Genomic DNA, 18,343 nt, shown 5'->3' with positions numbered 1-18,343 from the left:
CGGGTCCTAATTGAGTATTTTTGGGCGCGCTCGAAAAAAAATGCTCGACAGCTGCAACACATGCAAGCATTGCCTAACAAACACACAATCCCTGCCTGTGTTGCTACTGTCGAACAACTGCGGCTTATTTTTCAAGCATACCAAAATACTCGATTAGGACCCGAGCATGCTCAGATAACACCTTATCCCAGCAAAGTCACTAATCAGGACCCGCCATGGTTTACTTCCACAGGTTATTTACTTGCAGATGCCAACATGATGGCTGGCATGTTATGCCCTGGCACTTTATGCTATTTCCTACCCACCCTGAATAAGCAGCGCACTACATCCATTGCGCAGGCAAGCTAAAGCCGCAGTTGACATACAGGAATTTTATGCAAGGACTGGCCACCGTACGCTACTTTTTAGTATTTTAAAAATGAGTTCATGGTAGTATTAAAATACAAAAAAAAAAAAAAAACTTTCTTATATTCACCTACTCGACCCCAACGTTCCTCAATACTAATGCCAGTGTCATTGAGTTCTTACACTTCTGGCATGTCACCACTGTAACCAATCAGCAGCTACAGATTGGCTGCAGCGGTCACATGCAATCTGAGCAGGAAGAGAAAATATTGAAGTCTGGATATTACAGGTATGCAACATTCCCCACTAGAAGAAATAGCAAGAAGGTGGGTGGGTGACACCGGCTGTGAAAGCGGGAAGCAGAGAGGTCCAGTAGGGGAGTATATCTTTGTTTCTTTAAAATATTATTTAAAGACCACCATGGGCCCATTTTTAAAACAAAAATAACCGTAAAGAGATAGTCCCATCTCCAAGATCCTATCCCAATATGTAGTAGGTGAAATTGTAATAATATTAGCATATACCTCCAATTAGAAATGTAGTATAGTTCTTCTGATTCGCTATATCGCTTACCCCATGTGCAGGACATTGCAGTAGCTTAGGTATCCATGGTTATGATCATTCATATAGTGACAGTTAGTTGTCAGTGGTCGTAACCATGGATACCTAAGCTGCTGAAATGCTCTGCACATGAGGTGCACAACATAGCGAATCAGAAGAACTATACTACATTTCTAATTGGAGGTATTTGCTAATATTATTACACCTACTACATATTGGGATAGGAATACCGCTTTAAAGTCATACAGCGGGAGTACTTCTAATCCTCTAGTCTTTGCATAGTTTTAAACCGCAAAGTGGCTACACCTTGATTAAACAGTGGAACTTGTGTGTCCTCCCCCCTAAAAAAAAAATCACGCACATACCTTCCCCTGCAATGAGACGGTCCAAATAGACAGCCGCCCCACAGGTTCATCGGTGATCTCCCATCCTCCAACTGATATGTCATTAAAGGGATCTGGTAACTGATCTTTCTCGATGTGCGATGAAATCTAAGAGACGAATAAAAGATTAGACCCTCAGTGCATTTTGCCTTATGATGTAGCGTGAGGCATAGTGACTAGGCCTCGCACAACATCATGACAAAGCCGGGGTCTGATAAGCAGATGAGGTGCCCAAGATGCCAGGCAGAAGCTTGCCAGCACAGAAGCGAATCCTGCCCTGGTCCAGAGGTGAAGGATTTGGACCCATAGAGAACGCGCACAGTGGCAGCGCACACGCTCGAGCACAGTGGCAGCGCACACACTCGCCCACCGAGCCACACAAACATCTCTACCTGATTCTATTCAATTATCTTATCAATTTGTCTTTAAATCTGGATATTTATATATACCAAGCCAAGGAGACACTTAGTGTAACCCTCACGTTATACTCCACATTCCTAAGAACATGTACCTTTGCCCAGGTGTTTCTAGACTTGTATCGTCTGTACCGGATCCATCTCCTGCGTCGCACACAGGAATTCCACTTCTTATCCTTCGTGTACGTTGCAGGGAAATCTATAGCATAAGTCCATCCCTGGAAAGAGTATGTAAAGAAAGGTGTGATGTGATGGTTTGACATGACATGGCAAGAAAATCAGCCAAATTCTAAAAGGTATCAAAGTTGCTAACAGAAAGAGGATGATACAGGTTCAGTGAGTTCTGTGTGATCCTCTAAAGAGAAAGACACTTGAAGAAGACTTGTAAAGTTTAAATAGACTAGCCGCCCTTACGGGAGACTCTCCGAACACTAGCCGGCCTTATGGGAGGCTCTCCGAAGACCAGCCAATCTTACGGGAGGCTCTCCAAAGACTAGCCGGCCTTACGGGAGGCTCTCCGAAGATGAGCTGGCCTAACAGGAGGTCCTCCACAAACTAGCCACCCTTACAGGAGGTTCTCCACAGAGTATCCGCCCTTACAGGAGGTCCTCTACAGACTAGCCGCCCTTACAGGAGCTCCTCCAAAACCTAGCCACCCTTACAAGAGGTTCTCCACAGAGTAGCCGCCCTTACAGGAGGTCCTCTACAGACTAACCGCCCTTACAGGAGTTCCTCCACAAACGAACCACCCTTACAGGAGGTTCTCCACAGAGCATCCGCCCTTACAGGAGGTTCTCCACAGAGTAGACACTCTTACAGGAGGTTCTTCACAGAGTAGCTGCCCTTACAGGAGGTTCTGCACAGAGTAGCCGCCCTTAGAGAAGGTTCTCCACAGAGTAGCCGCTCTTACAGGAGGTTCTTCACAGAGTAGCCGCCCTTACAGGAGGTTCTGCACAGAGTAGCTGCCCTTACAGGCGGTTCTCCACAGAGTAGCTGCCCTTACAGAAGGTTCTCCACAGAGTAGCCGCCCTTACAGGAGGTTCTCCACAGAGTAGCCGCCCTTACAGGAGGTTCTCCACAGAGTAGCCGCCCTTACAGGAGGTTCTCCACAGAGTAGCCACCCTTACAGGAGGTTCTCCACAGAGTAGCCGCCCTTACAGGAGGTTCTCCACAGAGTAGCCGCCCTTACAGGAGGTTCTCTACAGAGTAGCTGCCCTTACAGGAGGTTCTCCACAGAGTAGCCGCTCTTACCGGTGGTTCTTCACAGAGTAGCCGCCCTTACAGGAGGTTCCTCACAGAGTAGCAGCCCTTACAGAAGGTTCTCCACAAAGTAGCCGCCCTTACAGGAGGTTCTCCAGACTAGCAGCCCTTACAGGAGGTTCTCCACAGACTAGCAGCCCTTACAGGAGGTTCTTTACCGACAAGAGTTTTGCTGAAGACTACCATAGCTTACAGAACGTTCTATACAGAGAAGCAGACCTTACATGAATAGATGTTCCACTTCCCCAACAGAGTAACCGGCACTGTATTATGTCTATTCTGTATAAGATGTAATCTTTTCCTGCGGTTGGCAGTTTTTACATGGGTCACTTACCCCTTTCTCTGTGGGTTCTCCTCCTATATTCTCATCCACGTACCAATCGGACTCCCACTCCCAGTGCGATGAGGGTAGATTAAAACTGTCTAGAGGTTGGTGTCTGAATCCTGTGACATCGCTCCACTGCCAGCGGTCACTGGGCAGAAGCCTCTCACAAAAGCCGTCCACCGGATTCCAGCGCTGTAAACATCGGCAGAACAAAGAGGGCGGAATTAAAGGGATATTGCGTTAACGTGGGAGACCTGACCAATGTCATTCTCTCTACAATAACTACAGTACGCTGCATCATCCTCGGCAACTCAACGTATCAGACAAGGTGCTAGGGATTCCGGAAAGTGGCAGTCACTAGCTGGGACTTGTAGTGCACGACGCTAGAGGTCCGTACCTGATTCTCATACGTCTCTTCTTGGAATCGGATTGGTAAGTCGCTGGCATGGACGTAGACGTATATCTGATGGTTGCAGGCGACTCCCCAGCAGCAGGCCTGAACGGCAGAAACGCGCTTGAACTCCAGCTGTCCGTCCTTACACAGTTCCCATTGTTGCCCTTCTGTGGAGAGCGTGTACACCTTGCCCCAAATATCAGACGCCCACACTATGGTACTTGGCATTCTCCTGGCCAAACACAACAAGGTAAATAACTGGTGAGAAATCCGAAAGTAACCGAGATCAGTCAACAGCAATCTGCACCTTACCCTATGAAAAAGCCTATACAAAAAAAGAAGTATACGGTAAATGTGATTTCCTTTACAGGATATTATTTTAACCCCTTCCCACTATGGCCTGTTTTCATTTTTAATTTATTTTTTTTTCCTTTCCTTCTTTGAAGAGTCATAATTTTAGTTTTTTCATCAATATAAACCATATAAGTTTTTTTCTTTTTATGGGACAAGTTTTAGCCTTGAATGACACTATTCACTTTTTCATACAATGTCCTAAAGAAAAAAAAAATGGACAAATTAAAAAAAAAAAAAATCATATTGCGATGAAATGTTACAAGACAACAATTGTTTTGGGGGTTTTGCATTAAAAATGACCTGGCAACACGACTCTCCGGGTCACCACAATCGTAATGATACTAAGCTTGCTTCCGATTATTTTTATTATTATTATTTAAATGGAAATTAAAAAAAAAAATTAAAAAAAAAGCTTGAAAAAATGTGATTTGTGTCACCATATTCTAAGTCTCATAACTTTTTTTTAAATTTTCCCAGAGCCTGTTTTTTTTTGGTGCCAAGCGGTAGGTTTTATTGGGACCATAGCCTTTTCTTTAATTTTTTTTTTTTTTTTGGGGGGGTGGGGAAGGTGGGGTGCAAAATTGAAAAACAAAAATTTGGGCAATTTTTTTTTTTTTTTTTTTGCTTTATGGGGTTGCAAATAAATTTCAAAGTTTGATAGATCGGCTATACACTTGCATGTGATGTGTGCTGCAGTGCTGTCACGAAAGGGTTAAAAAAAAAGGTACATATACTCTATATGCTACTCGATTTTATTGTCCATGCATTTTACATGCAAAATCGTTTAACAATTTTCATGCTGCTACACTTATCAGATGTACCATGGCCAATTGCCGAACCCTCTTAGGGTCCCTTACAGGACCCTGCACATCTCTGGAAATACTCTGCACCTTCAGATGAGAATGGAGTGCGGAGCGAGGCTTTCGGATTCTTCCAGGTTGCTGAATGTCCAGCTCCTATTACCGCTGCTTGTTCAGGGTCTGCATGTAGCACACTCCGGTGATCTGTATCCTGGCAGGTGTCATCCATACACCAGGCACCGTACAGTAATCTGACCCAGAAATATGAGCTCCGCAGGCATGGAGCGCGGTTATAGACGTTAGCAAGACACAGACGGTAACGCAAGATCAGTGCAGAAATGTCAGCCCAGGTATAGATATAGGCGGAAGCAGGGATGCAGCCGCAGCAAGGTTTTCTAGGTCTTGGAGTAAGATATTAAAAAGCAAAAACGAAAAGTCATTTGTATTGGAGTTGTTCTCAAAAAATGCTATAAATTGAGAACAAAAGAAAAAAAAAAAATCTTTAGCCTGTTTTTTCTTTTGATCATTATTCCTCTATGCGTCTTTTTTTAAAGGTTGTTATATATGTGATCACCTGTCGTTTTTTTCTTTTTTTTAATATTATGTTGGTGGGGTTTGAGTTTTCAGATGTTCTTGGCTGATTTTCCAATCGCGCCCCTAGATAATTCATTGAGAGTTGTAGTTTGTAAAATGGGGTCAGGTTTCGCTGTTTGGACACTTCAGGGGCTCTGTTAATGTGATTTGGCACCTGCAAACCATTTCAGCAAATCTGCACTCCCAATATGACGTACCATTGCTCCTAAAGCCTGCGGTGTACCCGAAAAGTATTGTCTTCCTACATATGTGGTATCTATGTAGTCAGTCAAAATTGTGATATACATGGTGGGGTCCATTTTTCTCCTATTACCCCTTATAAAAATGTAAAATTTGGGGCTAAAGCAACAATCTACTGAACGCCGTTTTGCAGTCTTTGTAGCCCAGTGCAGTTTTTAAGATAGGATCTTGTTTACTTTTCTGACAAAGTCACTTCAAATATGAAGTAGTCCCTAAAAATATAGGCGTTGTAAATTTAGTTGAAGAAAAAAAAAATAAGAAAAATTGCTGCAAAATTTTGTAACGTTCTATCATTATAACAAAAGAAAAGGACGTTTCAAAAACTATGCAAACGAAAACTATACACATAGTAAATGTTATAAACTATTTTGCGTGGTGTGACCGTTGCATCAAAATTCTACTTTTAATAATTCCTAATTCTTCTATGCTTTTGCCAAATTTTAGAAATTTTCACTAATAAATTCAAAGCACATCAACCTACATTTACCACTGACAAAGAACAATGTGTCACAAAAAAACAACAACTGAGAATCACTGTGTCCAATCACACAAAAGAGAAAGAGAAGAGGGGAAAATTCGATACATCTCAACATATAACCACCAGTGGGGTCTGATGAGAAAAATTCTGAGCAGACATTGGCCAATTTTAAGAACTGAACCCACACTCACGAAATATCTCTCAGATGAACCGTTGATGACAGCGAGAAGGGGTAAGAACCTAAGAGATATGCTGGTCAGAAGCCATTACATAACTAAAGCTCCGGCCATTTTTGGAGCCGGCAAACAAAGATGGGGTTTTTTCCCGTGTGGCGACTGTTTGGCATGTCGCAATCATGTTAGGGCGACATCGTTCACCTCGGCTGACGGCCAGAGAGAATTTAAAATAACAGATTATATTAGCTGTAGTACGACATTTGTCGTATATATGGCCAAATGCTCATGTGGCCTGTCCTATGTGGGTCTTACCTCACGTGAGCTCAGGGTCAGGACACGTGAGCACATAAGAGACATTATGGGGGCAGGTAGGGTGGACGATGTTGCCACATTAAAAACCATACCTCGCCACTTTCGTCTTCACCATGGATGTAACCCAAAAGAACTCAAAATTTTCGGCATTGATCATGTGAGAGGTGGGATCAGAGGGGGAGATCTTAAGCGGACACTAGCGCAACTTGAATGCCGCTGGATAACAATATTGGGCACTATGTCCCCATCAGGCCTTAACGAACAACTTAGCTTTGCTCCATTTCTGTAGAAGTATCTGGGTCAGATTTTAGGTTCTCTGAGTTTTCTGGATTTTAATTTTGTGTGTTTTTTCATTCTTTATTTTTTAGTATTGTTCTTGTGCAGTTATATCTCGTCATCCACATGTTCTCAGAGCGGTCATGGACTTCAGGAAGTTATACGGGATCCCCTTGTCTTCATGCAAGATCCGAAGAAATCCAGGCTTTCATGGTTTTGTTCACATGTATATCATATTTTTATATTATTTTTGATTTTTTTTGATGACTCTTATTATGTATATTTTTTTTTGTGTATATATATTTATAAATTTATTATTTTTTTGTTGTTTAATTTTTGTAGGTATTATTGGTTTATTTTGTCACTCTTTGTTTATGTTTATATTATTGGCCATAATATTTATCTGCCCAAGTTAGGCTAGGTTCACACTAGCGTTGCGCCGCCCTGCGTCGGCGACGCAACGCGCGACGCACGTAAAAACGCGCGCAAACGCGCGCGTTTTGCGACGCGTGCGTCGTTTTTGACGAAAATCGGACGCACAGAAAATGCTACAATGTAGCGTTTTCTTGCGTCCGACGCTAGCGTCGGAAACGACGCACGTGGCGAAAAACGCCACCAAAACAACGCACGCGTCCCCTATGTTAAACATAGGGGCGCGTCGCCGCTGCGTCGCCGCTGCGTCGCCGGCGCAACAGCGACGCACATTGGCGGAACGCCAATGTGAACGTAGCCTTATTATGTTTTTCTAGGCAGGGTTATGTATATAGATCTGCCCCTTATAGTGGGCGTAATTATTCTGCACGATATCACTTTAATATCCACGTTCTTCATATTAGTGGGTTGTGCATTTGCACATTTAATGTCAGGTATATAATAGCACAAACTGGTTTTTATTTTCATATACCATGGCAGCCTTGGATTACCATTCTTTTCTTTAACATGGTGATGGTGACATGAGCGCATGGGTACTATGATAGGCTGCAGCCTGTACCGCCTCTCTTATAACCCCTTCCTTCCTGTTTTTATTCATTTCCCCTTCTATTCTTGGGATATGATAGGTTTAGCTAATTATAGACATTAGCATTCCCACCATAAGTGTAATATGTTTAGGCGCTATTATATGATTGAGTTACATGTAATTTATATACTTTACCGCTATAGCGCTGTTTGTGAGGGCGTTTTTGCCCTTATCCAAAATGGTGATCGAGGTGAGAGCGCATGCGTGGTATGGCAGGAATCGTGACTCATCCTCTCCCGCCCTCAGGATGTGACACGGCGGGCTTGAGACGTCATGAGGGATTTCCCTCTGCCCGTCGCGCCACAGGAAGAGCAGGATATGATGCGGTATAGGCGGATCTGCACATTACCGCGCATGCGCCATCATTCACGCCGATTATTGAAGACAGGTGCCCCTTGTATTTATAAGACCGCTCTAAACACACATACCTCACAGCCCCCCGAGGAAGCCCAACGCGAAACGCGCGTCGGGGCTGCTGGAGTCACGCACTGGCACATATTTGCGGGTAAGATGAATGGTGGACCTCCCACTTTCTTTAGGACTTAATTTTAGAAGTGACTTGCAATGTGTGGAGTTTGGTAGTCAGTTACGACTCATATTATACCATATAGTACTTACAGCACAGTATTGTGATACGTTTGGTTACCTTCATCTGAGGTCATCCGTTTATTAAGCCCCATGTGTTACCACAGTGTTTGTGTCCTCTGTATTTGCACCAGTTTCTGTACCTTGTATAGTCAGTCTGTATATTATATTTGTATATGTGTTTAATAAAGATTGTTATACGTTCTTTTTTATACCTGCGTATGGGATTTTTACTCCTTGTTCTTTGTAGGATTAATAGATATAGGCGGAAGCAAGGATGCAGCCGCAGCAAGGTTTTCTAGGTCTTGGAGTAAGATATTAAAAAGCAAAAACGAAAAGTCATTTGTATTGGAGTTGTTCTCAAAAATGCTATAAATTGAGAACAAAAGAAAAAAAAAAAAAATCTTTAGCCTGTTTTTTCTTTTGATCATTATTCCTCTATGCGTCTTTTTTTAAAGGTTGTTATATATGTGATCACCTGTCGTTTTTTTCTTTTTTTTAATATTATGTTGGTGGGGTTTGAGTTTTCAGATGTTCTTGGCTGATTTTCCAATCGCGCCCCTAGATAATTCATTGAGAGTTGTAGTTTGTAAAATGGGGTCAGGTTTCGCTGTTTGGACACTTCAGGGGCTCTGTTAATGTGATTTGGCACCTGCAAACCATTTCAGCAAATCTGCACTCCCAATATGACGTACCATTGCTCCTAAAGCCTGCGGTGTACCCGAAAAGTATTGTCTTCCTACATATGTGGTATCTATGTAGTCAGTCAAAATTGTGATATACATGGTGGGGTCCATTTTTCTCCTATTACCCCTTATAAAAATGTAAAATTTGGGGCTAAAGCAACAATCTACTGAACGCCGTTTTGCAGTCTTTGTAGCCCAGTGCAGTTTTTAAGATAGGATCTTGTTTACTTTTCTGACATAGTCACTTCAAATATGAAGTAGTCCCTAAAAATATAGGCGTTGTAAATTTAGTTGAAGAAAAAAAAAATAAGAAAAATTGCTGCAAAATTTTGTAACGTTCTATCATTATAACAAAAGAAAAGGACGTTTCAAAAACTATGCAAACGTAAACTATACACATGGTAAATGTTATAAACTATTTTGCGTGGTGTGACCGTTGCATCAAAATTCTACTTTTAATAATTCCTAATTCTTCTATGCTTTTGCCAAATTTTAGAAATTTTCACTAATAAATTCAAAGCACATCAACCTACATTTACCACTGACAAAGAACAATGTGTCACAAAAAAACAACAACTGAGAATCACTGTTTTCTTTGGATGAATTCTGGAGTTATTGCCACCTACTGAGATACTGAGGATGGCCGGATTTAACGATCTGGCCGGATTTAGGGATCTGGCCAGCTTCAATGCAGCAAGTTGTTTAGTAAAGAGTTTCGGTCTTTACCAAGGATACTCGCCACCTAGGAGGTGAGCGGAAACTTGGCAATAAGCTATAAACTTATGGAATCAAAGGGGCATTCTTACGTTTGAAAGTTATCCTCTATGTTAACTTTCCAATCGCTGGGGTATTGACTACTGAAGACCACAGAGTTCATGGAAACTGGCAGGGCTGTGGAGTCGGAGTCATAGAGTCGGAGCCCACTTTGGTTGAGTCAGAGTCATGAAAATTGAGGAGTCGGAGGTTTGGCTTATTGACTCCACAGCCCTGGTAGGGCTGTGGAGTCGGAGTCGGAGCCCATTTTGGTGGAGTCACAGTCATGGAAATTGAGGAGTCGGAGGTTTGGCTTACCAATTCCACAGCCCTGGAAACTGGGGCTCTTCAGAGTGGAGCAGTGATCGAACATGCAAACTACAGTGCCATTCACTCTTAATGGGAGCGCCGGAGATTGATGAGCGCTGCGATCAGATGGTTTGCAGCACTCCCATTAGAATGAATGGAGCGGTCGTGAACATGATTCGACGTCTGTTCTTCAGGGATAGCTGACACCGAGTGATCAGATATTTCCTCGCCTACACTTGAGAATACCCCCTTTTAAAAACCCTGTGATCTTGAGAACAGAGAAGATTTTCAGCAAATTGTAAAGATTTTTCGGAGCCCACTTTGGTTGAGTCAGAGTCATGAAAATTGAGGAGTCGGAGGTTTGGCTTATTGACTCCACAGCCCTGGTAGGGCTGTGGAGACGGAGTCGGAGCCCATTTTGGTGGAGTCACAGTCATGGAAATTGAGGAGTCGGAGGTTTGGCTTACCAATTCCACAGCCCTGGAAACTGGGGCTCTTCACAGTGGAGCAGTGATCGAACATGCAAACTACAGCGCCATTCACTCTTAATGGGAGCGCCGGAGGTTGATGAGCGCTGCGATCAGATGGTTTGCAGCACTCCCATTAGAATGAATGGAGCGGTCGTGAACATGATTCGACGTCTGTTCTTCAGGGATAACTGACACCGAGTGATCAGATATTTCCTCGCCTACACTTGAGAATACCCCCTTTTAAAAACCCTGTGATCTTGAGAACAGAGAAGATTTTCAGCAAATTGTAAAGATTTTTCGAATTTTAGGCATGTGATAAGACGAGACAACTCCTTTAACACCTCTCGGAAGGACGGATCTGACATTGCTGACTGGTTGGTATCTACGAGGATCCGAGAAGACAAATATATAATTGTCCTGGATGCTTTGTCATGATGCAATTTAGGGAAGAACGAGTCTTGGCAGAGGAGACGGTGCAGTGAATTACTCTTCTAATTTACCACTTTCACTTCCTATAAATAATGTAAGAACAGAAGCCTGGTGTGCTGCATTACCGTGCAGACGTCATACCGCTATACTACTGGTTTCACATCTGTGTTTTTCAGTTTGAGATGTGCGGAACGTCTGTATGTCTCTTGACCTCAACTTATGGGTTTGCATGAGCCTGTTAGGTTTGAGTCAGGAGACTCGTGGTCATTCCGTACCCAGACGTAAGACACGGATGCATCAAACCGGGCTGTGGTGTCGTAGGTAATTATGCGATCATGCTGCCATATGCGGAGGTCCAGCCACAGGGACCTCATGATCACAAGAACGAAGGGGCTACTGAAGTGCAAGTACTCTGCAGAGGACCTTAGCCAAGACGGGCCGCAACGATGTGGTGACTTTGGCCAAAAATTACAGTATGTCGATGATACAGTTGTGTAAAAAAATGTTTGTCCCCTTCCTGATTTACTTTTTTTTGCATGTTTATCACACTTAAATGTTTCAGATCACAAAAAATATATAAATATTAGACAAAAATAACAGCATGATGTCTGGCTTTTGAGGATCCTTTGGTCTACTTCAGTTTGTCAGGCACGTCCTATTTAAGTGATTTCTTGATTGAGAACAGCTGTGGCAGGAATCAGGCCTGAGTGTGTCCAGGGAATTTGAATTCTGCTTCCCAAAGATGTGATAAACTACAGTTAATTTATGTTTTGGGGGGCAATCACCACATTGGCCTGTAGGTTTGTATTTATTTTTCCCTTAAAACGGCATTTTGTGTTTACTTGTGTTATCTTTTCATTTGTGTGGTGATCTGAAACATTTTAGTGTGACAAATGTGCAAAAGAACAGTAAATCAGGAAGGTGCAATCACTTTTTGACACCACTGTACATTGCAATGTAAGGGAAGTGAAGGTGGTCCCGCAAGTTATGCCGACATACAAGTCACAAAAGATACAAAGCTGCTGGAATTTTTACGACGTGGGGCCACCATAATCCATGGGTCGCTCTCACTCTCTAGAACCACTCACTTATGAGGCAGATGGAGACACTTTGGACTGGTCTATGTTCTGGCTGTGTCACTTTTTTAGGCATCATTTTTGCGCACAACTGTGGGCGACCGCAGATCTGTGAACGCCTAAAATGAATGACACTGCCGGAACCTGACAACAAATGGACCCCAAAGTGTCTCCATCTGCCTAATTATGGTGGGTGGTTCTGTTGGGGATTTCGCATGAATCTAATTTTTGTGAGATTCACATGGAAACCCCGAGGTAAGTGCTCAGCGTAGAACACAAGAATGTGATCCAGCCTTATACTGGAAGCGATAAAAAAATATTATGTACACAAAAGTGTTACCAATAAAAACCCTAATGTATCTCGCACAAAACCAGTCCCCACTCAGGTCCATCATCTGTCACTGGAAATATAGGAAGTCCCCACGTTACTGCTAGAACAAAGACTCTGGAAAAGCGGCATGGCTCCCACCCCTCAAATAAAATTCAGTGAATTCTGCGCTCCCAAATCCAAATGCCTCCTTCCTCCTGAGCCCCCTGTGCCTAAACCACAGAACGTGGCCACATGTTTGGCATTATCGTCTCAATTTAATAAAATTCTGTGAGGCACCTGTGGGTTCAAAATACTCACTACTCCCCTAGATGAATTATTTAGGCAGTGAAGTTTCCAGAATGGAGTTACCTGGGGGGGGGGGGGGGGGGGGTTTCTCCTGATCTGGCACCTCAGGGGCTCAGATAATGGAGCCTAGAATCTACTCACAGAGTAGTGTATAACCACATATGGGGTACTGCCACATTTGGGAAAAATTGCATAACAAATTATGGGGTCTATTTTCTCCTTTTACCCCCTTGTGGAAATTATAAATTTGGGGCTAAAACAACAACAAAATTGTTTTCATATCCAAATTATATAGTTTTGTGAATCACCTGTAGGTTAAAAATGCTCAATATACCAATAGATGAATTCCTTGAGGGGTGTGGTTTCCAAAATGGGGTCACTTGTGGGGGGTTTCTTCTGTTTGGGCGTCTTAGGGCCCTGCAAACGCGACATGGCATCCACAATCTATTTCAGACACATTTTTTATATAAAATTCAAATGGTGGCTCCTTCCCTTCCGAGCCCTGACGTTTGTTCAAACAGGGGTTTATGAACACATGTGGGGTAACAGCAGGCTCAGAAGAAACTGGGTAAAAAATTGCGGGGTCCATTTTCTCAGGATAACCCTTATAAAAGTTAAAAAATTGGGACTAACGTAACATCTTACAGGAAAAATTACATGAATGCAATTCACATACTTGTTATGTGCAGACTAGACGTGCACGGCCAGAGATGTCTAGTTGGATTGTGGCCGGCCGGGAGTATGCAAATCGTCTATTTGCATTCACATGACCGGCGCTGACACAGTGCGCAGTGCGTGCAATGTGAGGATTCACAAGTCTGCTGTCATTTAAATGCCGTTGTCATTGCTGACTGCGCATTTAAGAATTTAAAAGGGTTGTCCGTCCTTGGGGAACAAGTCTGCAGTCACTCTATGTGACTGCAGACTTGTGAATCCGCACAGCATGCACTGTAAATGCTGGACGGATTCTCCGGTGCCGGAAGCGTTACTGCAAATAAGCAGTTTGCATACATGCGGTCAAGTGCAGACTAGACATGCACAGCCACAGACGTCTAGTCAGATTGTGTCCGGGAGTATGCAAATTGTCTACATGCAGTCACATGACTGGTGCTGACACAGTGTGTGCGATGTGATGATTCACTCTGCGGGACTGCAGACTTGTACCCCATTACGGACAACCCTTTGAAACGCTGCTATTAACCATGACAACGGCATTTAAGAGGCTGGAAATATGGGAGCGCATCCCTTCCAAAACCCTTTGCCTCCCTGCAACATCATTGTTTGGGGCTATGGATCAGTCATAGCAGCTGGGGTCCTGCTCCTGGACCTTATGTCTGCCATGTCGGTCGCCTGTGTCTGGGCCTCGTAGGGGATAAGTGATTTACTGCAATATTACAAATTCAAGTCTCCTAGCGGGACCAAGAAAAAAAAATGTTAAAAAATATATTTATAAAAAAAATAAAATAAACAAATAAAATAAAAGTTCCTATTATGTCCCTTACTCCCTTTTTCCCACTCCATGACACAAGAAAAAAGAAATCTCAAAAATAAAATTAAAATATTCAGTCTCGTTGCACGTGTAACTGTGCATACTGCTGAGGAATAATGATATTAAATAATATAAAAAAATATATAAATAAACAGCGCATCGTGTATGGAGCGGAGTCGTGTGTGTACAAGGTGTACGGAGCGAAGCTGCGTGTGTACGAGGTGTACGGAGCAGAGCCACGTATGTACGGAGCGGAGCCGTGTGTGTACAAGGTATATGGAGCGGAGCAGAGTGTGCAATGTGTATGGAGCGGAGCCGTGTGTGTGTACGAGGTGTATGGAGAGGAGCCGTATGTGTATGAGGTGTACGGAGTGGAGCCGTGTGTGTACGAGGTGTACAGAGCGGAGCCGTGTGTGTATGAGGTGTACAGAGCGGTGCCGTGTGTGTACAAGGTGCACGGAGTGGAGTCATGTATGTACGAGGTGTATGGAGAGGAGCCGTGTGTGTATGAGGTGTATGGAGCGGAGCCGTGTGTGTACGAGGTGTACGGAGAGGAGCCGTGTGTGTACAAGGTGTACAGAGAGGAGCCGTGTGTACAAGGTGCACGGAAAGGAGTCGTGTGTGTATGAGGTGTACGAAGCAGAGCCGTGTGTGTATACGAGGTGTATGGAGAGGAGCCGTGTGTGTACGAGGTGTATGGAGAGGAGCCGTGTGTGTACGAGGTGTACAGAGAGGAGCCGTGTGTGTACGAGGTGCACGGAGTGGAGTCATGTGTGTACGAGGTGTACAGAGAGGAGCCGTGTATGTACGAGGTGTACAGAGAGGAGCCGTGTGTGTATGAGGTGTACAGAGAGGAGCCGTGTGTGTACGAGGTGTACAGAGAGGAGCCGTGTGTGTACGAGGTGCACGGAGTGGAGTCATGTGTGTACGAGGTGTACAGAGCGGAGCCGTGTGTGTATGAGGTGTACAGAGCGGTGCCGTGTGTGTACAAGGTGCACGGAGTGGAGTCATGTATGTACGAGGTGTATGGAGAGGAGCCGTGTGTGTATGAGGTGTATGGAGTGGAGCCGTGTGTGTACGAGGTGCACGGAGTGGAGTCATGTGTGTACGAGGTGTACGGAGCGGAGCCGTGTGTGTACGAGGTGTACGGAGTGGAGCCGTGTGTGTACGAGGTGCACGGAGTGGAGTCATGTGTGTACGAGGTGTACGGAGCGGAGCCGTGTGTGTACAAGGTGCACGGAGTGGAGTCATGTATGTACGAGGTGTATGGAGAGGAGCCGTGTGTGTATGAGGTGTATGGAGCGGAGCCGTGTGTATGAGGTGTACAGAGCGGAGCAGTGTGTGTGTACGAGGTGTATGGAGTGGGGCCATTATACAGTATGGAGCACTGTGTGGCCATATTTTTTTTTGTTTATACTTATTGTTCATGAAACATTGTTATCAGCAGTGTAAATGGGTGTGGTTGGCGCATGACTAGTTGTGAAATGGGTGTGGTCAGAGGTGTGGCCTAAAATTCCCGGCGTTCTGCGCGCCACTAACTTTGTCCCTCTTTCCCTTCCCGAAATATATATATATAAATTATGGGGAAAGAATAAAGTTATAGCTCAGGGAGGACTAGGAGGAAGAAATCAAGGGGGGCATAAACCTGGGGTCAGTGGGGGTTATCGGACAATGGTGGTCCGCACTTTTTTTAGCCACTTTTTGATGACAGATACATTAAACTGCCACCATATGGTCCCATAACACATGGACATCCCCTGGAAGGCTGGTGTGGTGCTATGTACTGGGAGCTGGGGGTCTCACCTCCCCCCATAAAACACAGAAGCCCTCAAAAAGTGGTGTAATTACCCAGAGTGTCCGGAAGGGGCGCACAGATTGGGGCTCATCCTCATTAACCCCTCCCACTCCAAGGTCTCCACAATGACCCCAGTAAGGACATTTTGTAAAGGCCGTACGGATGGCCGCCGCTTACCTTGCCGCCCCTGGCACCCGGTATAATTAATGACACGTAGGAGGGCGGCCCCGGTCACCTGCACACACATAGGAGATGTTGACACAGCGCAGCCATTGCAGTTTTTTTTTTTCCCGTCCCTCCTTCCCTGGAGCAGACACGTGGGTGCGATAGCTCCGAGCTGCGAGCTCTGCTATTGGCTGCTTCTGTCTTGACCTGCGCTGTGATTGGTGGAGAGAATCTCTACGTCAAATTAGATGACAAAATAACAGCAGCGCGGTCAGGTTGTGTCCAGACAGAGAGAGGAGAGTGCGCGGGAGGAGGAGAAGCTGAGGGCCGGGGAGGAGGAGAAGCTAGGGCCGGGGAGGAGGAGAAGCTGAGGGCCGGGGAGGAGGAGAAGCTGAGGGCCGGGGAGGAGGAGAAGCTGAGGGCCGGGGAGGAGGAGAAGCTGAGGGCCGGGGAGGAGGAGAAGCTGAGGGCCGGGGAGGAGGAGAAGCTGAGGGCCGGGGAGGAGGAGAAGCTGAGGGCCGGGGAGGAGGAGAAGCTGAGGGCCGGGGAGGAGGAGAAGCTCGGGCCGGGGAGGAGGAGAAGCTGAGGGCCGGGGAGGAGGAGAAGCTGAGGGCCAGGGAGGAGAAGCTGAGGGCCGGGGAGGAGGAGAAGCTAGGGCCGGGGAGGAGGAGAAGCTGAGGGCCGGGGAGGAGGAGAAGCTGAGGGCCGGGGAGGAGGAGAAGCTGAGGGCCGGGGAGGAGGAGAAGCTGAGGGCCGGGGAGGAGGAGAAGCTGAGGGCCAGGGAGGAGAAGCTGAGGGCCGGGGAGGAGGAGAAGCTAGGGCCGGGGAGGAGGAGAAGCTGAGGGCCGGGGAGGAGGAGAAGCTAGGGCCGGGGAGGAGGAGAAGCTGAGGGCCGGGGAGGAGGAGAAGCTGAGGGCCGGGGAGGAGGAGAAGCTGAGGGCCGGGGAGGAGGAGAAGCTGAGGGCCGGGGAGGAGGAGAAGCTGAGGGCCGGGGAGGAGGAGAAGCTGAGGGCCGGGGAGGAGGCGAAGCTGAGGGCCGGAGAGGAGGAGAAGCCGGGGAGGAGGAGAAGCGGAGGGCCGGGGAGGAGGAGACGACTGCATCCTCGCCTCAGGCGAACTCCCCAAATATTAGCATTAATATCAGCCTCATTTACCTCACAATACTATTAGCATTAATATCAGCCTCATTTACCTCACAATAATATTAGCATTAATATCAGCCTCATTTACCTCACAATAATATTAGCATTAATATCAGCGTCATTTACCTCACAATAATATTAGCATTAATATCAGCCTCATTTACCTCACAATAATATTAGCATTAATATCAGCCTCATTTACCTCACAATAATATTAGCATTAATATCAGCCTCATTTACCTCACAATAATATTAGCATTAATATCAGCCTCATTTACCTCACAATAATATTAGCATTAATATCAGCGTCATTTACCTCACAATACTATTAGCATTAATATCAGCCTCATTTACCTCACAATAATATTAGCATTAATATCAGCCTCATTTACCTCACACTAATATTAGCATTAATATCAGCCTCATTTACCTCACAATAATATTAATTTTATGTGTACCTCGTAGCCACGTTAAGGCATCTCTCTTATACGAGGTCCTACGTTTGACCTACCTCACTGAGAATAAACGTCTCCATCTGAATGGGTACATGTAAAAACCTCTTCTTGGACTCAAATTCTCTATGTGGAGGGGTATTGGACCTACTATAATTAAAACACCTGAAGCTAGGAGGCGGGGAGTGCACGATCAGAAGGCTAGAGAATACATTTCAAAAACCTGACCTGCACATCCAAACATAGACTGAGTGTGAACAGGTGCTGAACCCAGAGTCGCCAACTCGTATATAGCTAAATAAATAGGGCAGCACACTGCAGCGCCAAAACATGCAAACTTGAAAAAACGAAATTTGAACTGCATTACTGCACTAGAAATATGAAAAATGAGAGCTTTTAGCGCACAAAAATGGCCAATTTTATGTGTACCTCGTAGCCACGTTA

At 45.0% G+C, this 18,343-nt stretch overlaps 1 protein-coding gene across 1 annotated transcript in view; it reads right to left on the bottom strand.

Moving 5' to 3' along the window:
• Positions 1-16,444, bottom strand: part of TECPR1 (tectonin beta-propeller repeat containing 1) — a 62,553-nt gene extending 46,109 nt beyond the window's left edge. Inside the window, exons 1-5 of the mRNA XM_069734218.1 lie at positions 16,318-16,444; positions 3,688-3,916; positions 3,300-3,482; positions 1,801-1,923; positions 1,272-1,397 (exon numbers count right to left, since the gene is read on the bottom strand). Coding sequence (XP_069590319.1) covers positions 1,272-1,397; positions 1,801-1,923; positions 3,300-3,482; positions 3,688-3,912 — 657 coding nt within the window. The 5' untranslated portion in view covers positions 3,913-3,916; positions 16,318-16,444. The remainder of the gene's footprint in view (positions 1-1,271; positions 1,398-1,800; positions 1,924-3,299; positions 3,483-3,687; positions 3,917-16,317) is intronic.
• Positions 16,445-18,343: the final 1,899 nt, after the last annotated feature.

This window comes from Ranitomeya imitator, chromosome 7, assembly GCF_032444005.1.
Source record: "Ranitomeya imitator isolate aRanImi1 chromosome 7, aRanImi1.pri, whole genome shotgun sequence".
NCBI lineage: Eukaryota > Metazoa > Chordata > Amphibia > Anura > Dendrobatidae > Ranitomeya > Ranitomeya imitator.
This window is presented reverse-complemented; position numbering and strand designations above follow the sequence as displayed.